We start from the raw sequence: 18,066 nt of genomic DNA on the forward strand, positions 1-18,066 counted from the left end.
TTTTTTTATATAGTGTTTGTTGCACCGTCAACAAGTGGATCAAACGAACGTTGTATAAAATACTTTGAAAGGCTCTTTACTCACCTAGTTGTGCTTGCGGGGGTTGAGCTCTAGCTCTTTGGTCAATGTCCTCACTACAACTCTCTGTTCTATGTTACAAAAGGACATTCGGACAGTGACCTTTCTTTTTTTTTCTTTTTTCTTTTTTTTTGCATATACTTCCGTCAGTTGTTCAGCATATTCCCAGCGAGTATAAGTATTGCCGGAACAACCGTGGACACCTACAAGAGAAAACTAGATAGTTATCTTCAAGGAGTGCCGGACCAACCGGGCTGTGGTGGATAAGTAGGACTGCGGGCCGCTCCAAGCAACAACAGCCTGTTGGACCAAGCTCTCACAAGTCAAGCCTGACTCCAGGCCGGGCTTGGGGGGTAGAAGAACTCCCAGAACACCCCCATATACAGGTACAATCCAGAGACGTGTGACTCTACAATTAGAGCCACGCGAATGTTTCTTTTGTGACGCAGGAACCTGTCTCTCATATTGTGCTCCATTTAGGGTCTTCTCATTCTTGTTCCTAATCTCATAACTTTGAATTTGTCCGGGAGTCATTGTCCAGACCAGTCCTGGACTGTGTCTGGTTCATTTTGCACTTCATCAAAGTCTCTTCCAATGATCACATTTTCTCGTATCATCAGCCCCCCCCAAAAAAAATAGACACGATGAACATAGTTTTCTCTGATCATTGAAGAACACTGGGACTGGGGCCTTAGTCGGCTCCTTGGTTTGTGTTCAATTTTTTTAGTCGTCTGAGGTTGTCCAGGGTGTGGGGGTGGCGGTGGGGGGGGGGAGTTTGTGGACCTCATGTAAGAGAGAGCTGGATCACATGTAAGAGAGAGTTGGATCACATGTAAGAGAGAGCTGGATCACTTGTAAGAGAGAGCTGGATCACTTGTAAGAGAAAGCTGGATCACTTGTAAGAGAAAGCTGGATCACTTGTAAGAGAAAGCTGGATCACTTGTAAGAGAGAGCTGGATCACTTGTAAGACAGTTGGTTAAGAAAGATTACCATCTTTTTTTTTCTCTGTCTATTAAAATAATTATTGCTGCATAGTCTGCATGTGTGTATGTACTCAATAATCACCTAATTGTGCTCACCTAATTGTCTGGTGGCATACCTTTAGACCTTCTTGTGGCTGGGGACCAGATACAAGGCATCATCTGGGAGACGAAATCAACCAAGAATCAAGGCGAAAAACCTTGAGGTTGTTATCACGCCGGACTTGTTCCCCCTGAAGCTCACATCAAGAGGATATCATCAGCGGCATATGCCAGGTTGGCCAACATACCAACTGCGTTTTTGAAACTTGCTTAAGGAATCATTTTAGAACCTTGCATTCAACATATGTAAGATCAATCCTGGAGTATGCAGCTCCAGCGTGGGGTCCGAGTCTACTCAAGTACAAGATTAAATAGAAGAATGTAACAAAGTATGCACCAAAGTAATACCCACACTGAGGGGTATGAGCTACATGGCAAGACTACAAAAACTGAACCTCATGTCGCCGGAAGACAGAAGAGTTAGGGGAGACATGATCGCCACATGCAAGATTCTCAGAGGAATTTATAAGGGAGATAAAGACTGATAATTTAACACAGATGGTAAAAGCACAGGGGAACACAGGTGGTAGCCGAGTACCCAAATGAGCTACAGAGACATTATTAAAGACTTGTTTAATGTCAGAGTAGTTAACAAATGGATTGCACTACGAAGTGGTGTGGTGGAGGCTGACTCCATACACGGTTTCAGATGTAGATATGATAGAGCCCGAGAAGCTCAGGAATCTGTACACCAGTAGATTGACGTTTGAAAGGCGGAACCAGCACAACTAGGTGAGTGCAACTAGGTGAACACACACACACACACACACACACACACACACACACACACACACACACACACACACACACACACACACACACACACACACACACACACACACACACACACACACACACACACTCACACACACACTCACACACACACACACACACACACACACACACACACACACACTCACACACACACACACACACACACACACCACACACACACACACACACACACACACACACACACACACACACACACACACACACACACACACACACACACACACACACATACACATACACACACACACACACACTCACACACACACTCACACACACACACACACACACACACACACACACACACACACACACACACACACACACACACACACACACACACACCACACACACACACACACACACACACACACACACACACACACACACACACACACACACACACACACACACACACACACACACACACACACACAATAGGGTCCATGGTGATGCCCCCGTGATTACAACAGTGTGTTCCTGTACGCTTTGTTTGACTTCGGCGTCCCTCCAGACTCTTGCTTCACCACCATGGATCACAGGCTTTTCTTTATCTAGAATTGATCTCTTGGGGAAAAAAAAGTCTGACGGATAATCGACAGCGAGTTCGCCTGTGTTTGTCTCAAGTGCAAATGAACCTCAGAAACTATGGCACTGATGTGTTCTATGTGAAGAATATATAATAATAATAATAATAATAATAGTAATAATAATAATTATTATAATTATAATACAGTATATGACAATGTCAGACCACGGAGGAAAATGAAACAGGAATTTCCTTAAGTACTTTCGTATATTAAATACATCTTCAGAAGGAAAATGTGAAAATGTGTTCATTCCTTCTGAAGATGTATTTAATATACGAAAGTACTTAAGGAAATTCCTGTTTCATTTTCCTCCGTGGTCTGACATTGTCACATTCTTAATCACGTGTTTATTTTCGTGATATACACACAATACAGTATATCTATTGGTACCACAAAGCAAAAACATTTTTACTCCTAGGTAGTAATTTTCTGATTGCTTAAATGCCTCCAAAAATATATATAACATTTTATTATTAACGCTTAAACTTTGCTTTGATGATCGTCTAAGGCAGCTTAGGTAAGACGTATTGAAGGGACCTGAGGGCTGCTGCTGACTCCTTATGCGACACATGGCTCCATCAGGCGGCTGTCTTAAGGGACCTGCCATGACGTCTCCCTTAAGCTGTGTTAGACGAACGATCAACGTAAAATTTAAGGGGGGTATAATAGCCGTTTTCTAAACTTTGGAGACGTAACCAATCAGAAAAATAGCTCTTACTAGCCAGAAACAAAAATAGTTACACAGTGTAATATAGTAATGGATGCAATATTCCTCAAAATGCATTTAAAATATATTTTTAGAGCATTTTGGCAATTGTGTACAAGATTTTTTCGGAGTTCGGCCAAGACTTTAAATATGTTGATCAAATCACACACTAGAAAGTGAAGGGACGACGACGTTTCGGTCCGTCCTGGACGATTTTCAAGTCCATTATCCTTATCCCTGTATTTGGTTTTTTGTGTGGTTATTTTTTCTTGACTTCATTTCAAGACATATTGAGCCTCAACTTTCACATACTCGAGTACGAATGCCGAGCAATATTTAATAAAACTTACAAGATCTGTCATAAATTCGAACTTCTATATTCCTTGTCGAGAACTTTAATTTAATTTTTCTGCCTGAACAGTATTTTTCATCTCTGAGACAAGACACTAACTACAGTGTCAGAGCGCTTCTCACCATTGTGATATATTATGCGCAACGTTCTTAGTTGCAAGACTTCATTGCTGCCGTTTACTCATAAACTCATAAATTTGGGAGTTATAAATTTTTTGCGTCTAAATTTTGCGCATATTTTGAAGGCCACGTTGACGATTTTTTTTACAGTAAACTATACTCTCAAATAATATTTTAAAGCAATGAAAATTGTCGGTATATGCCATTCTGAGTCTATAATGAATAAAATAAAAATTGGTGAAATTTGTAATTAGTTTTTTTTTTTAAATTTAGAAAAGTTCATATTTTATTTTTATTTCGTTTCACTGTTCATGTTATTATATTGATCCATTAGGAAAATTTGAAGCATTTACCATGTAGATTATGCACAAAAAACGTTGAGTGTTGGAGGAAGGTTGAGAAATTGCTCACCTGGCCCCTTAAATAATCCCTTAGAATCCTAGCTATTTGTGTAGAGAAGGAGAGAAGGGGAGAGAGAGAGAGAGAGAGAGAGAGAGAGAGAGAGAGAGAGAGAGAGAGAGAGAGAGAGAGAGAGAGAGAGAGAGAGAGAGAGAGACAGACAGACAGACAGACAGACAGAGAGAGAGAGAGAGAGAGAGAGAGAGAGCGAGAGAGAGAGAGAGAGAGAGAGAGAGAGAGAGAGAGAGAGAGACAGACAGACAGACAGACAGACAGACAGACAGACAGAGAGAGAGAGAGAGAGAGAGAGAGAGAGAGAGAGAGAGAGAGAGAGAGAGAGAGAGAGAGACTCGCCCTGACACGACCCGTAATTATGGCTGTGAGACTCCCTCGGTGGTTCTATCAATCCGGCGAGCTGATTCACATTACCCCCTTGGTCACCCTGTCATTATCCACCCACCCACCCAGTCGTAGATAAGTCGTCCACCCACCCACCCAGTCGTAGATAAGTCGTACACCCACCCACCTAGTCGTAGATAAGTCGTACACCCACCCACCCAGTCGTAGATAAGTCGTCCACCCACCCACCCAGTCGTAGATAAGTCGTACACCCATACACCCACCCAGTCGTAGATAAGTCGTACACCCACCCACCCAGTCGTAGATAAGTCGTACACCCACCCACCCAGTCGTAGATAAGTCGTACACCCACCCACCCAGTCGTAGATAAGTCGTACACCCACCCACCTAGTCGTAGATAAGTCGTACACCCACCCACCCAGTCGTAGATAAGTCGTACACCCACCCACCCAGTCGTAGATAAGTCGTACACCCACCCACCTAGTCGTAGATAAGTCGTACACCCACCCACCCAGTCGTAGATAAGTCGTCCACCCACCCACCCAGTCGTAGATAAGTCGTACACCCATACACCCACCCAGTCGTAGATAAGTCGTACACCCACCCACCCAGTCGTAGATAAGTCGTACACCCACCCACCCAGTCGTAGATAAGTCGTACACCCACCCACCCAGTCGTAGATAAGTCGTACACCCACCCACCTAGTCGTAGATAAGTCGTACACCCACCCAACCAGTCGTAGATAAGTCGTACACCCACCCACCCAGTCGTAGATAAGTCGTACACCCACCCACCTAGTCGTAGATAAGTCGTACACCCACCCACCCAGTCGTAGATAAGTCGTACACTCACCCACCCAGTCGTAGATAAGTCGTACACCCACCCACCCAGTCGTAGATAAGTCGTACACCCACCCACCTAGTCGTAGATAAGTCGTACACCCACCCACCCAGTCGTAGATAAGTCGTACACTCACCCACCCAGTCGTAGATAAGTCGTACACCCAAACACCCAGTCGTAGATTTGTCGTACACCCACCCACCCAGTCGTAGATAAGTCGTACACCCACTCACCCAGTCGTAGATAAGTCGTATACCCACTCACCCAGTCGTAGATAAGTCATACACCCGCCCACCCAGTCGTAGATAAGTTGTACACCCACCTACTCAGTCGTAGATAAATCCTACATCCACCCACCCAGTCGTAGATAAGTCGTCCACCCACCCACCCAGTCGTAGATAAGTCGTACACCCACCCACCCACCCAGCCGTAGATAAGTCGTACACCCACCCACCCAGTCGTAGATAAGTCGTACACCCACCCACCCACCCAGTTATAGATAAGTCGTACACCCACCCACCCAGTCGTAGATAAGTCGTACATCCACCCACCCGCCTACCCAGTCCTAAATAATCCAAATAGTTCACCCAACCACTCACCCAGCAAGTCGTACAAAAGTCGTGATTTTAAGATGAATTTACAATTATTTACATTGATCTACTTAAAAAAACAATGGGGGTTGACATCACATGACTTAAGAATCAAAAAAATAATTACTGATGACGAGGTTCACAGTAGAAAGTCCAACTTTGATGAATGAACTTGAGGCAGGTTAGTGAAGAACTCAGCTGGTCCACTACTCGATAAGAAATGACCATAAGAGGATGAACAAATCCACAAGGGGCCGTGACGAGGATTCGAACCTACGTCCGAGAGCATCCCAGACGCTGCCTTAATCGACTGAGCTACCGATTAAGGCAGCGTCTGGGATGCTCTCGGACGCAGGTTCGAATCCTCGTCACGGCCCCTTGTGGATTTGTTCATTTGATGCATCACGCTATTGTGATTTCTGTGTGCCATAAGAGGTTGATTTGTCCGAGCGTAAAATGCTCTCTTTAGTGACGCCCCCCAAGAATTGATGTACAAACATGGTATCCTTAAGCTGCAGAAATCCTACAGCGATATCCAGGATAAATCAATATGCAACGCGCAGTTAAAAATATTGGTCACTTGCGGCTCAGCATCTCTGAGAAGATATCATCCAATGGGACATAGAAGATATCATCCAATGGGACATAGAAGATATCATCCAATGGGACATAGAAGATATCATCCAATGGGACATAGAAGATATCATCCAACGGGACATAGAAGATATCATCCAATGGGACATAGAAGATATCATCCAATGGGACATAGAAGATATCATCCAATGGGACATAGAAGATATCATCCAATGGGACGTAGAAGATATCATCCAATGGGACATAGAAGATATCATCCAATGGGACATAGAAGATATCATCCAATGGGACATAGAAGATATCATCAAATGGGACGTAGAAGATATCATCCAATGGGACATAGAAGATATCATCCAATGGGACATAGAAGATATCATCCAATGGGACATAGAAGATATCATCCAATGGGACATAGAAGATATCATCCAATGGGACATAGAAGATATCATCCAATGGGACATAGAAGATATCATCCAATGGGACATAGAAGATATCATCCAATGGGACGTAGAAGATATCATCCAATGGGACATAGAAGATATCATCCAATGGGACATAGAAGATATCATCCAATGGGACGTAGAAGATATCATCCAATGGGACATAGAAGATATCATCCAATGGGACATAGAAGATATCATCCAATGGGACATAGAAGATATCATCCAATGGGACATAGAAGATATCATCCAATGGGACGTAGAAGATATCATCCAATGGGACATAGAAGATATCATCCAATGGGACATAGAAGATATCATCCAATGGGACATAGAAGATATCATCCAATGGGATACGGTCACATCAGTAAGCAAACCCTGACTGTGCAACAGTCAAGGTTGCAAGGTGATCCGCGCCTTCATTTCTTTTGCGATTTCGGAAGTTTATAAGTGCACAAGTGACAGTGAAAATCCACAGTCAGGAGACTCTTGACCGATCACTATTATAGTTACATAGTTAATTAATGTTGAGGAATCAGAAGGTTTGCCCCACAAAGGATCAAGAATATTTGGATCCCATGATCAATCCGATAAAGGTATTTACGAGAGGAAACACGCGCTGGAGTAGCTACTGGGATGGTTGATAGGGTGTGGACTCACAGAACACAGGTGTGTGGCTCACAGAGCACAGGTGTGGCTCACAGAGCACAGGTGTGGCTCACAGAGCACAGGTGGGGCTCACAGAGCACAGGTGTGTGGCTCACGGAGCACAGGTGTGGCTCACAGAGCACAGGTGTGTGGCTCACAGAGCACAGGTGGGGCTCACAGAGCACAGGTGTGTGGCTCACAGAGCACAGGTGGGGCTCACAGAGCACAGGTGTGGCTCACAGAGCACAGGTCTAGCTAGCTGAAATACACGTCCACGTGGGCTTCGAACCGACTATTGATCCCAGCACGCTCGTGGCTCTCACACGGTGAGGGAGAGCCAAGTACTCACACGGTGAGGGAGAGCCAAGTACTCACACGGTGAGGGAGAGCCAAGTACTCACACGGTGAGGGAGAGCCAAGTACTCACACGGTGAGGGAGAGCCAAGTACTCACACGGTGAGGGAGAGCCAAGTACTCACACGGTGAGGGAGAGCCAAGTACTCACACGGTGAGGGAGAGCCAAGTACTCACACGGTGAGGGAGAGCCAAGTACTCACACGGTGAGGGAGAGCCAAGTACTCACATTTTGAGGGAGAGCCAGGTACATCTTCTGAGAAACTGACATAGTCAATATACTGTAGTACACGGTTATGTGAGCCACACAGCAGCGGTTTGTATTACCTTGGTAAGTTATCGTGAGAGATTGAGTAGGACGCCTCCTGATATCTTGAACCCAGGTGCGACGAAGCACAAAGACGGCACCACTCCCGTGCCAGGTAAGTCCACTACGGGCTCACCATAGCCCGTGCTGCTTGCCCCGCTCCTGTGCCAGGTAAGTTACGGGCTCACCATAGCCCGTGCTACTTGGAACCTGTTCCGAGTAGCTGAATCTATAACAACAACAACATGCGACGAAGCACCTCACTACAGACCAACGGGCCTCACTGTAGCGTACCAATCCCTTTGTTACGGGCTACTCATGCCCGTGCAACCTCTTGGGCGACTTCATCAATCAATCGATTGTACCAGTCTCCTGTACGTCAATAATGGCTGGGACAGTATGTTGAACGTTCCAACTATGGTCTCTGGGATGGAGGAGTGTAACCGGTTGTTCGCTGGCTCTTGGTCGTTGGCTCTTGGTCGCTGGCTCTTGGTCGCTGGCTCTTGGTCGTTGGCTCTTGGTCGCTGGCTCTTGGTTGTTAGCTCTTGGTCGCTGGCTCTTGGTCGTTGGCTCTTGGTCGTTGGCTCTTGGTCGTTGGCTCTTGGTCGTTGGCTCTTGGTCGTTAGCTCTTGGTCGTTGGCTCTTGGTCGCTGGCTCTTGGTCGCTGGCTCTTGGTCGTTGGCTCTTGGTCGTTGGCTCTTGGTCGCTGGCTCTTAGTCGTTAGCTCTTGGTCGTTGGCTCTTGGTCGTTGGCTCTTGGTCGTTGGCTCTTGGTCGCTGGCTCTTGGTCGCTGGCTCTTGGTCGTTGGCTCTTGTCGTTGGCTCTTGGTCGTTGGCTCTTGGTCGTTGGCTCTTGGTCGTTGGCTCTTGGTCGCTGGCTCTTGGTCGTTGGCTCTTGGTCGCTGGCTCTTGGTCGCTGGCTCTTGGTCGTTGGCTCTTGGTCGCTGGCTCTTGGTTGTTGGCTCTTGGTCGCTGGCTCTTGGTCGTTGGCTCTTGGTCGTTGGCTCTTGGTCGTTGGCTCTTGGTCGTTGGCTCTTGGTCGTTGGCTCTTGGTCGTTAGCTCTTGGTCGTTGGCTCTTGGTCGCTGGCTCTTGGTCGCTGGCTCTTGGTCGTTGGCTCTTGGTCGTTGGCTCTTGGCCGCTGGCTCTTAGTCGTTAGCTCTTGGTCGTTGGCTCTTGGTCGTTGGCTCTTGGTCGTTGGCTCTTGGTCGCTGGCTCTTGGTCGCTGGCTCTTGGTCGTTGGCTCTTGGTCGTTGGCTCTTGGTCGTTGGCTCTTGGTCGTTGGCTCTTGGTCGTTGGCTCTTGGTCGCTGGCTCTTGGTCGCTGGCTCTTGGTCGTTGGCTCTTGGTCGTTGGCTCTTGGTCGTTGGCTCTTGGTCGTTGGCTCTTGGTCGCTGGCTCTTGGTCGCTGGCTCTTAGTCGTTAGCTCTTGGTCGTTGGCTCTTGGTCGTTGGCTCTTGGTCGTTGGCTCTTGGTCGTTGGCTCTTGGTCGCTGGCTCTTGGTCGTTGGCTCTTGGTCGTTGGCTCTTGGTCGTTGGCTCTTGGTCGCTGGCTCTTGGTCGCTGGCTCTTGGTCGTTGGCTCTTGGTCGTTGGCTCTTGGTCGTTGGCTCTTGGTCGTTGGCTCTTGGTCGCTGGCTCTTGGTCGCTGGCTCTTAGTCGTTAGCTCTTGGTCGTTGGCTCTTGGTCGTTGGCTCTTGGTCGTTGGCTCTTGGTCGTTGGCTCTTGGTCGCTGGCTCTTGGTCGTTGGCTCTTGGTCGTTGGCTCTTGGTCGCTGGCTCTTGGTCGCTGGCTCTTGGTCGTTGGCTCTTGGTCGTTGGCTCTTGGTCGTTGGCTCTTGGTCGTTGGCTCTTGGTCGTTGGCTCTTGGTCGTTGGCTCTTGGTCGCTGGCTCTTGGTCGCTGGCTCTTAGTCGTTAGCTCTTGGTCGTTGGCTCTTGGTCGTTGGCTCTTAGTCGTTAGCTCTTGGTCGTTGGCTCTTGGTCGCTGGCTCTTAGTCGTTAGCTCTTGGTCGTTGGCTCTTGGTCGTTGGCTCTTGGTCGCTGGCTCTTAGTCGTTAGCTCTTGGTCGTTGGCTGGGTAGTTGGATAGTAGCCCATCTTTGTTTTGGTTCATGATGGGAGACTGTCATTGCTTATCTATATTTATTGGTATCAATTTTATTCCTTACTTTACTATTATCCTTCGCGGGGATCAATTCCACAGTATGATTGTTAAAAGAGGGTAATTATCCCGTTAGGTATATTAAAATCTAGGAGCCTCAGATAGGTAAACCCACCTTCCTACCTCGGTCTCCTGCTCTTCCTTCCATCTCCTATTTATACCTCTCACCTGCCTCTTCCCTTCCTCTTCTCCTATTTTACCCTTCTTCCCTTCCTTCTCCCTCCTTCCTCTCCTCCTCCCTCGCAGCCTGGCGTTCTTCAGGGGGGAGGCACAGGTCGCCAGGGGTCGGCCATGCAAATGTGTTTTTCATTCCCACGAGGTAATTAAAAAGGAAGACTGCCAGGGTAATGGAGCCTGGCTGAAGTACGAGGGAGGGAGGGAGAGAGTGTGATGGAGGGAGGGAGGGAGAGAGTGTGATGGAGGGAGGGAGGGAGGGAGGGAGTGTCATGGAGGGAGGGAGGGAGTGTGATGGAGGGAGGGAGGGAGGGAGGGAGGTAAGCCTAGACCTGTTCTCTAAAACCCACGAGGCTCAGACCAGCCAACAGGCAGGAATAATTATTATTAGCATCGTTATTATTCGCAACCCAATTAACTAGCATCCTCGTGTGGCGCGAGTCTGAATTAGCGGAGTCTGATGAGAAATATTACACGTGTGTGTGTTGGTTAGGTTAGGTTAGTGCTGTATGGTACAGACCAGCACAGATGACCCATACGAGTACATAATAACACACTAACCCAGCATGACTACAAAAGTACATAAAAGCACGGAAAGACTCAGAATGACCACAAAAGTACATAAAAGCACGGAAAGACTCAGAATGACCACAAAAGTACATAATAGCACAGAAAGACTCAGAATGACCACAAAAGTACATAAAAGCACGGAAAGTCTCAGAATGACCACAAAAGTACATAATAGCACAGAAAGACTCAGAATGACCACAAAAGTACATAATAGCACAGAAAGACTCAGAATGACCACAAAAGTACATAATAGCACAGAAAGTCTCAGAATGACCACAAAAGTACATAATAGCACAGAAAGACTCAGAATGACCACAAAAGTACATAATAGCACAGAAAGTCTCAGAATGACCACAAAAGTACATAATAGCACAGAAAGACTCAGAATGACCACAAAAGTACAGAATTGCACAGAAAGACTCAGAATGACCACAAAAGTACATAATAGCACAGAAAGACCCAGAATGACCACAAAAGTACAGAATTGCACAGAAAGACTCAGAATGACCACAAAAGTACATAATAGCACAGAAAGACTCAGAATGACCACAAAAGTACATAAAAGCACGGAAAGTCTCAGAATGACCACAAAAGTACATAATAGCACAGAAAGACTCAGAATGACCACAAAAGTACAGAATTGCACAGAAAGACTCAGAATGACCACAAAAGTACATAATAGCACAGAAAGACTCAGAATGACCACAAAAGTACATAATAGCACAGAAAGACTCAGAATGACCACAAAAGTACATAATAGCACAGAAAGACTCAGAATGACCACAAAAGTACAGAATTGCACAGAAAGACTCAGAATGACCACAAAAGTACATAATAGCACAGAAAGACTCAGAATGACCACAAAAGTACATAATAGCACAGAAAGACTCAGAATGACCACAAAAGTACATAATAGCACAGAAAGACTCAGAATGACCACAAAAGTACATAATAGCACAGAAAGACTCAGAATGACCACAAAAGTACAGAATTGCACTGAAAGACCCATGATAGTACGGAATATCACAGAATGACGAAAAGATATCAGGATAACATAGAATTATATTAGTACAGATTGGCCCTTAATAGTCCAAGAATTTCCCAGAATGGCTCGGAATAGTACGGAACAGGGGCCAGGTTCACGAAGCAGTTACGCAAGTACTTGCGAACCTGTACATCTTTTCTCAATCTTTGGCGGCTTTGTATACAAATTATTAAACAATTAATGAGTTCCGATGCACCAGGTGGTGGTTTATAACAATAATAACAGTTGAATGGGAAGTTTTCATGCTTGTAAACTGTTTAATAAATGTAAACAAAGCCGTCAAAGATTGAGGAAAGATGTACACGTTCGTAAGTGCTTGCGTAAGTGCTTCGTGGATCTGGCCCCAGGAGAGTGAAGGTAGTGCTAATCTTAGACGTCCAAATGTGACTCATTGACCAAGTGGTTGTCTGCCCGTTAATGTCTGCCCGTTAATGTCTGCCCGTTAATGTCTGCCCGTTACTGTCTGCCCGTTACTGTCTGCCCGTTACTGTCCGCCCGTTACTGTCTGCCCGTTACTGTCTGCCCGTTACTGTCTGCCCGTTACTGTCTGCCCGTTACTGTCCGCCCGTTAATGTCTGCCCGTTACTGTCTGCCCGTTACTGTCTGCCCGTTACTGACCGCCCGTTAATGTCTGACCGTTACTGTCTGCCCGTTACTGTCTGCCCGTTACTGTCTGCCCGTTAATGTCTGCCCGTTACTGTCCGCCCGTTAATGTCTGCCCGTTAATGTCTGCCCGTTACTGTCCGCCCGTTAATGTCTGCCTGTTAATGTCTGCCCGTTACTGTCCGCCCGTTACTGTCTGCCCGTTACTGTCTGCCCGTTACTGTCACCCCGTTACTGTCTGCCCGTTACTGTCCGCCCGTTACTGTCCGCCCGTTACTGTCTGCCCGTTACTGTCCGGCCGTTACTGTCCGCCCGTTACTGTCTGCCCGTTACTGTCTGCCCTTTACTGTCCGCCCGTTACTGTCTGCCCGTTACTGTCCGCCCGTTACTGTCTGCCCGTTACTGTCCGCCCGTTACTGTCCGCCCGTTACTGTCTGCCCGTTACTGTCCGCCCGTTACTGTCCGCCCGTTACTGTCCGCCCGTTACTGTCCGCCCGTTACTGTCCGCCCGTTACTGTCCGCCCGTTACTGTCCGCCCGTTACTGTCTGCCCGTTACTGTCCGCCCGTTACTGTCCGCCCGTTACTGTCCGCCCGTTACTGTCCGCCCGTTACTGTCCGCCCGTTACTGTCCGCCCGTTACTTCAAACAGCACAATGGCTATGAACCCTCAACTTATTATAGAGTTAATTTGGGGTGTTAATTAAGGCAATAATAACATTGGAAATAATTATGACAACACGTAATAATTGTATCGATTTTAATTGATAATAATAATTGATAATTTGTTTAGTCGGGGTTTTTCCGATTAAACCAAAAAAAAAAACTTTTTTTAAATATGTGGTTTTTCCACATATCCAGAAACCGCACGTACAACCCTTGAGTTCTCTGGATTTAATTGCGTTCTTCTCATCAACTTTGACTCTTTATATTTGTTGGAGTTCAATCTTATTTTCTTCTCCCCTTTGGTTTATCTCCCCTTTGTCTTGTCACCTTTCCCCTTAGTTATATACTTTCTGTTAGTTTTTGCACTTTCCCCTTACTCTTAATTTTCTCGTGTGGCTATTCCTCCCTACCGCTTGATTTTTCTTGCATCTGTTTCTATCTCCTTTATTTCTGTTTTATGTTTAATCTATTTCCTTCCCTCCCAGTCGCTATCTCTCCTGCCATACAGTTTTATTCTTATACTCCGTCCCGTCCTTCTCTTTCTCTCCCTCTATACACTCCATCCTTACATTCCATCTCTCTATTACATTCTGTCGTTCTCTCCTTACATTCTCTACACTACTTCCATCTCTCTACCCTTCCTCATATTTCTTCTATCCATCTCTCCCTCCTTCCTCTCGCCTCCTCCTCCTCCCTCTCACCTCCTCACTGTTATCACTAACCACTAAGATAACACCAGGTGTAGATAACACATCCATTACTCACTGTCGTTTCCTCCATAAAGTCTATAATCCAGACTGTTATCTTGCCGCCATACTTGTTATCGGACGCAACGATTCCTGCCGGGTTTTTTTCCGTTATGTTTCTCAAATTTAAATTCAAATGAAAACAAATGGCGATCGTAATGTTTCGTGCACTTATAATTGAGTTGTTTGACACACAATTACGGTACAATATTTACCTGTGATTGTATTAGGTGTTATTTTTCCCGTGGCGTTCTTAATGTCTCAAATATTAATTTCGTAATTCTGGAGCGTTTGTTTTATACGTTAATTATTTCGTAATATAATTATATAATTATTAAATAATTATATAATTATATTACGTAATAATTTTATAATTAACGGAAAATTATTTCCGTTAATTTAGAATTGTTTTGAATTCAAACACGTGTTTCGTTTTGTTTTTTCCTTTTTCAGCTGGATTCTTTATATATATATATATATATATATATATATATATATATATATATATATATATATATATATATATATATATATATATATATATATATATATATATATATATGTCGTACCTAGTAGCCAGAACGCACTTCTCAGCCTACTATGCAAGGCCCGATTTGCCTAATAAGCCAAGTTTTCCTGAATTAATATATTTTCTCTATTTTTTTTCTTATGAAATGATAAAGCTACCCGTTTCATTATGTATGAGGTTAATTTTTTTTATTGGAGTTAAAATTAACGTAGATATATGACCGAACCTAACCAACCCTACCTAACCTAACCTAACCTAACCTAACCTAACCTAACCTAACCTACCTAACCTAACCTAACCTAACCTAACCTAACCTAACCTATCTCTATAGGTTAGGTTAGGTTAGGTAGCCGAAAAAGTTAGGTTAGGTTAGGTTAGGTAGTCGAACAACAATTAATTCACGAAAACTTGGCTTATTAGGCAAATTCGGCCTTGCATAGTAGGCTGAGAAGTGCGTTCTGGCTACTAGGTACGACATATATATATATATATATATATATATATATATATATATATATATATATATATATATATATATATATATATATATATATATATATTATTTTAAAATTGAATTTCCGCGGGACTCGTTAGGAAAGAGTAACGGAACGTTTTTTTTAAATTAAGCTGTTATTAGATGGTAGGAATAGACAAGGCGTTAGGCATTAGGAATGTTAGGAATGTGTGTATGTTAGGAATAGTATTCGCTACGCATTTAAGAATTCAATTACGGAAACTGTACATCTTTCAACGATCATATCGGCTTTGTTTATAACTATTAAACAGTTTTACGGCGCTTTACCGTCCACTTGAGCTGGACGGTAGAACGACGGTCTCGCTTCATGCAGGTCGGTGTTCAATCCCCGACCATCCAAGTTGTTGGGCACCATTCCTCTTCCCCGTCCCATCCCAAATCCTTATATCCTGATCCCTTCCCAGTGCTATATAAGAGTTCTCTTCCTTTACAACCTGAGGAACGATGCACAGGTTTCGTTATTGGGTTATCTTTTGGTGATCTTGGGTCATCTTGAGGTTATCTTGAGGTTATCTTGAGATGATTTCGGGGCTTATTATCCCCGCGGCCCGGTCCTCGACCAGGCCTCCTTTTTGTTACCCCCCCCCCCCACCTCGAGAAACAGCCCGTAGCAGCTGTCTAACTCCCAGGTATCTATTTACTGCTAGGTGAAAGGGGGCATCAGAGTGAAAGAATAAAACTCTCCCCCATTTGTTTCCGCCTCCGCCGGGGATCGAACCCAGAACCTTAGAACTACGAATCCCCGAGCGCTATCCACTCAGCCGTCAGGCCCCAGGTGGCAAAGTAAATACTTAAAGAATCCTGGCCGCAGCAGCAACGTAACTATCAAGGAACACTGTGAGACGTAACAGGAAGATTGGGTGGTTGGATTCAGCTACTTAGACCAAAAGTTCCAAGTAGCACGGGCTATGGTGAGCCCGTGGGGGTGGTAGGGGCTGTGACGAGTCAATGGTAGACCGAATTGCTTAATTACCACAACACAGTATACTGCGCCTGGTTCAAGTTCAAGTATGTTTATTGAGACAAGAAAGAAATAAATATCAAAGGGATCGAGTAGCTTAGGCTATTTCTACCGCCCCCCCCCCTGCAACTGGTATTGGCTCCTGGTACCGCTACTGTCACTCTGATTAGTTCATACAGGTGATACCTGCCAGGTACTTGATCACTCCTGATGACTCGGTGGCAGTTAAGTACTTAAGTCACACCTGTTAATCTGGAGGACGGTAAGTACCTCGCACCTGTTGACCTGAGGGGGGGGGGGAAGTGGGAGGGAAGACAGGTATATCTCACACCTGTTGACCTGGTGGTAGCCAGGTACCACACACCTGTTGACCTGGTGGTAGCCAGGTACCACACACCTGTTGACCTGGTGGTAGCCAGGTACCACACACCTGTTGACCTGGTGGTAGCCAGGTACCACACACCTGTTGACCTGGTGGTAGCCAGGTACCACACACCTGTTGAGCTGGTGGTAGCCAGGTACCACACACCTGTTGAGCTGGTGGTAGCCTGGTACCACACACCTGTTGAGCTGGTGGTAGCCAGGTACCACACACCTGTTGAGCTGGTGGTAGCCAGGTACCACACACCTGTTGACCTGGTGGTAGCCAGGTACCACACACCTGTTGACCTGGTGGTAGCCAGGTATGTGGGCGTGATTGACACGGGCTAACAAGGACCTGTGGCCAGGTATAAGCACCTGTGCCGAGGCCAGAGTCAGGTGTGACCCTAATTATACTGGCTTAAAGTTCTCTTTGGTGGGCGGGTTCCTTGTCTCCACCCCTCTCCACCCATCCCTAGCCCCTCTCCACCCATCCCTGGCCCCTCTCCACCCATCCCTAGCCCCTCTCCACCCATCCCTAGCCCCTCTCCACCCATCCTTAGCCCCTCTCCACCCATCCCTGGCCCCTCTCCACCCATCCCTGGTCCCTCTCCACCCATCCCTGGCCCCTCTCCACCCATCCCTGCCCCCTCTCCACCCATCCCTAGCCCCTCTCCACCCATCCCTAGCCCCTCTCCACCCATCCCTAGCCCCTCTCCACCCATCCTTAGCCCCTCTCCACCCATCCCTGGCCCCTCTCCACCCATCCCTGGTCCCTCTCCACCCATCCCTGGCCCCTCTCCACCCATCCCTAGCCCCTCTCCACCCATCCCTGCCCCCTCTCCACCCATCCCTAGCCCCTCTCCACCCATCCCTAGCCCCTCTCCACCCATCCCTGCCCCCTCTCCACCCATCCTTGGCCCCTCTCCACCCATCCCTGGCCCCCATCTCCACCCATCCCTGGCCCCCATTCCACCCATCCAGCATAACCCTACCTCGACTCTACCTTACGGGTTACTCATGCCCGTGCCGCCTCTTGGCTAGCTTAGGCTTCATCAATCAATCTCTACACTTTCCTCTTTCTATTCCTTTTTAATTCCTCTCTACTTTTCTTCTATCCTTCTTTACTCCTTCCCTCCCCCCCCCCCTCCCTCTTCTTAATTGCATGCTACTCTGTCCTCTTTTCCCATCATTAAACTACCCTACCCGCCCCACCACCACTCCACTACCACTATGCCACCACCACCACCACCATCACCACCACTACTACTATCACCACCAACCCCACCACCACCACCACCAACCCCCCTCCCCCCCCACCACCACCACCAACCACCCCTCCCCCAACCCCCACCACCACCACCACCACCACAACCACCACCACCACCACCAACCCCCCCTCCCCCCCCACCACCACCCCCACAACCACCACCACCACCACCACTACCACCAACCCCCCTCCCCCCCCCCAC

At 46.6% G+C, this 18,066-nt stretch overlaps 4 protein-coding genes across 6 annotated transcripts in view; 3 read left to right on the forward strand and 1 right to left on the reverse strand.

Annotated features, from left to right (window-relative positions):
- LOC123764036 (uncharacterized) overlaps positions 1-18,066 on the forward strand; it is a 297,148-nt gene that overhangs the window by 43,103 nt on the left and 235,979 nt on the right. The window lies entirely within an intron of this gene.
- On the forward strand, positions 6,039-7,325 carry LOC138367745 (dynein heavy chain-like). Its single transcript, XM_069329693.1, has 2 exons — positions 6,039-6,090; positions 6,514-7,325. Exons 1-2 carry the CDS (start codon positions 6,039-6,041, stop codon positions 7,323-7,325), a joined length of 864 nt encoding a protein of 287 aa, XP_069185794.1.
- On the reverse strand, positions 8,875-11,149 carry LOC138367746 (zonadhesin-like). The gene is made up of 3 exons (XM_069329694.1): positions 11,143-11,149; positions 9,677-10,287; positions 8,875-9,369 (listed from the first exon to the last, which is right to left on the reverse strand). Exons 1-3 carry the CDS (start codon positions 11,147-11,149, stop codon positions 8,875-8,877), a joined length of 1,113 nt encoding a protein of 370 aa, XP_069185795.1.
- LOC138367747 (golgin subfamily A member 6-like protein 25) lies at positions 11,226-12,185 on the forward strand. The gene has a single exon (XM_069329695.1). The coding sequence runs from the start codon at positions 11,226-11,228 to the stop codon at positions 12,183-12,185; it is 960 nt and encodes a 319-aa protein (XP_069185796.1).

The sequence above is a fragment of the Procambarus clarkii genome, chromosome 23, assembly GCF_040958095.1.
Source record: "Procambarus clarkii isolate CNS0578487 chromosome 23, FALCON_Pclarkii_2.0, whole genome shotgun sequence".
Taxonomy (NCBI): Eukaryota; Metazoa; Arthropoda; class Malacostraca; order Decapoda; family Cambaridae; genus Procambarus; species Procambarus clarkii.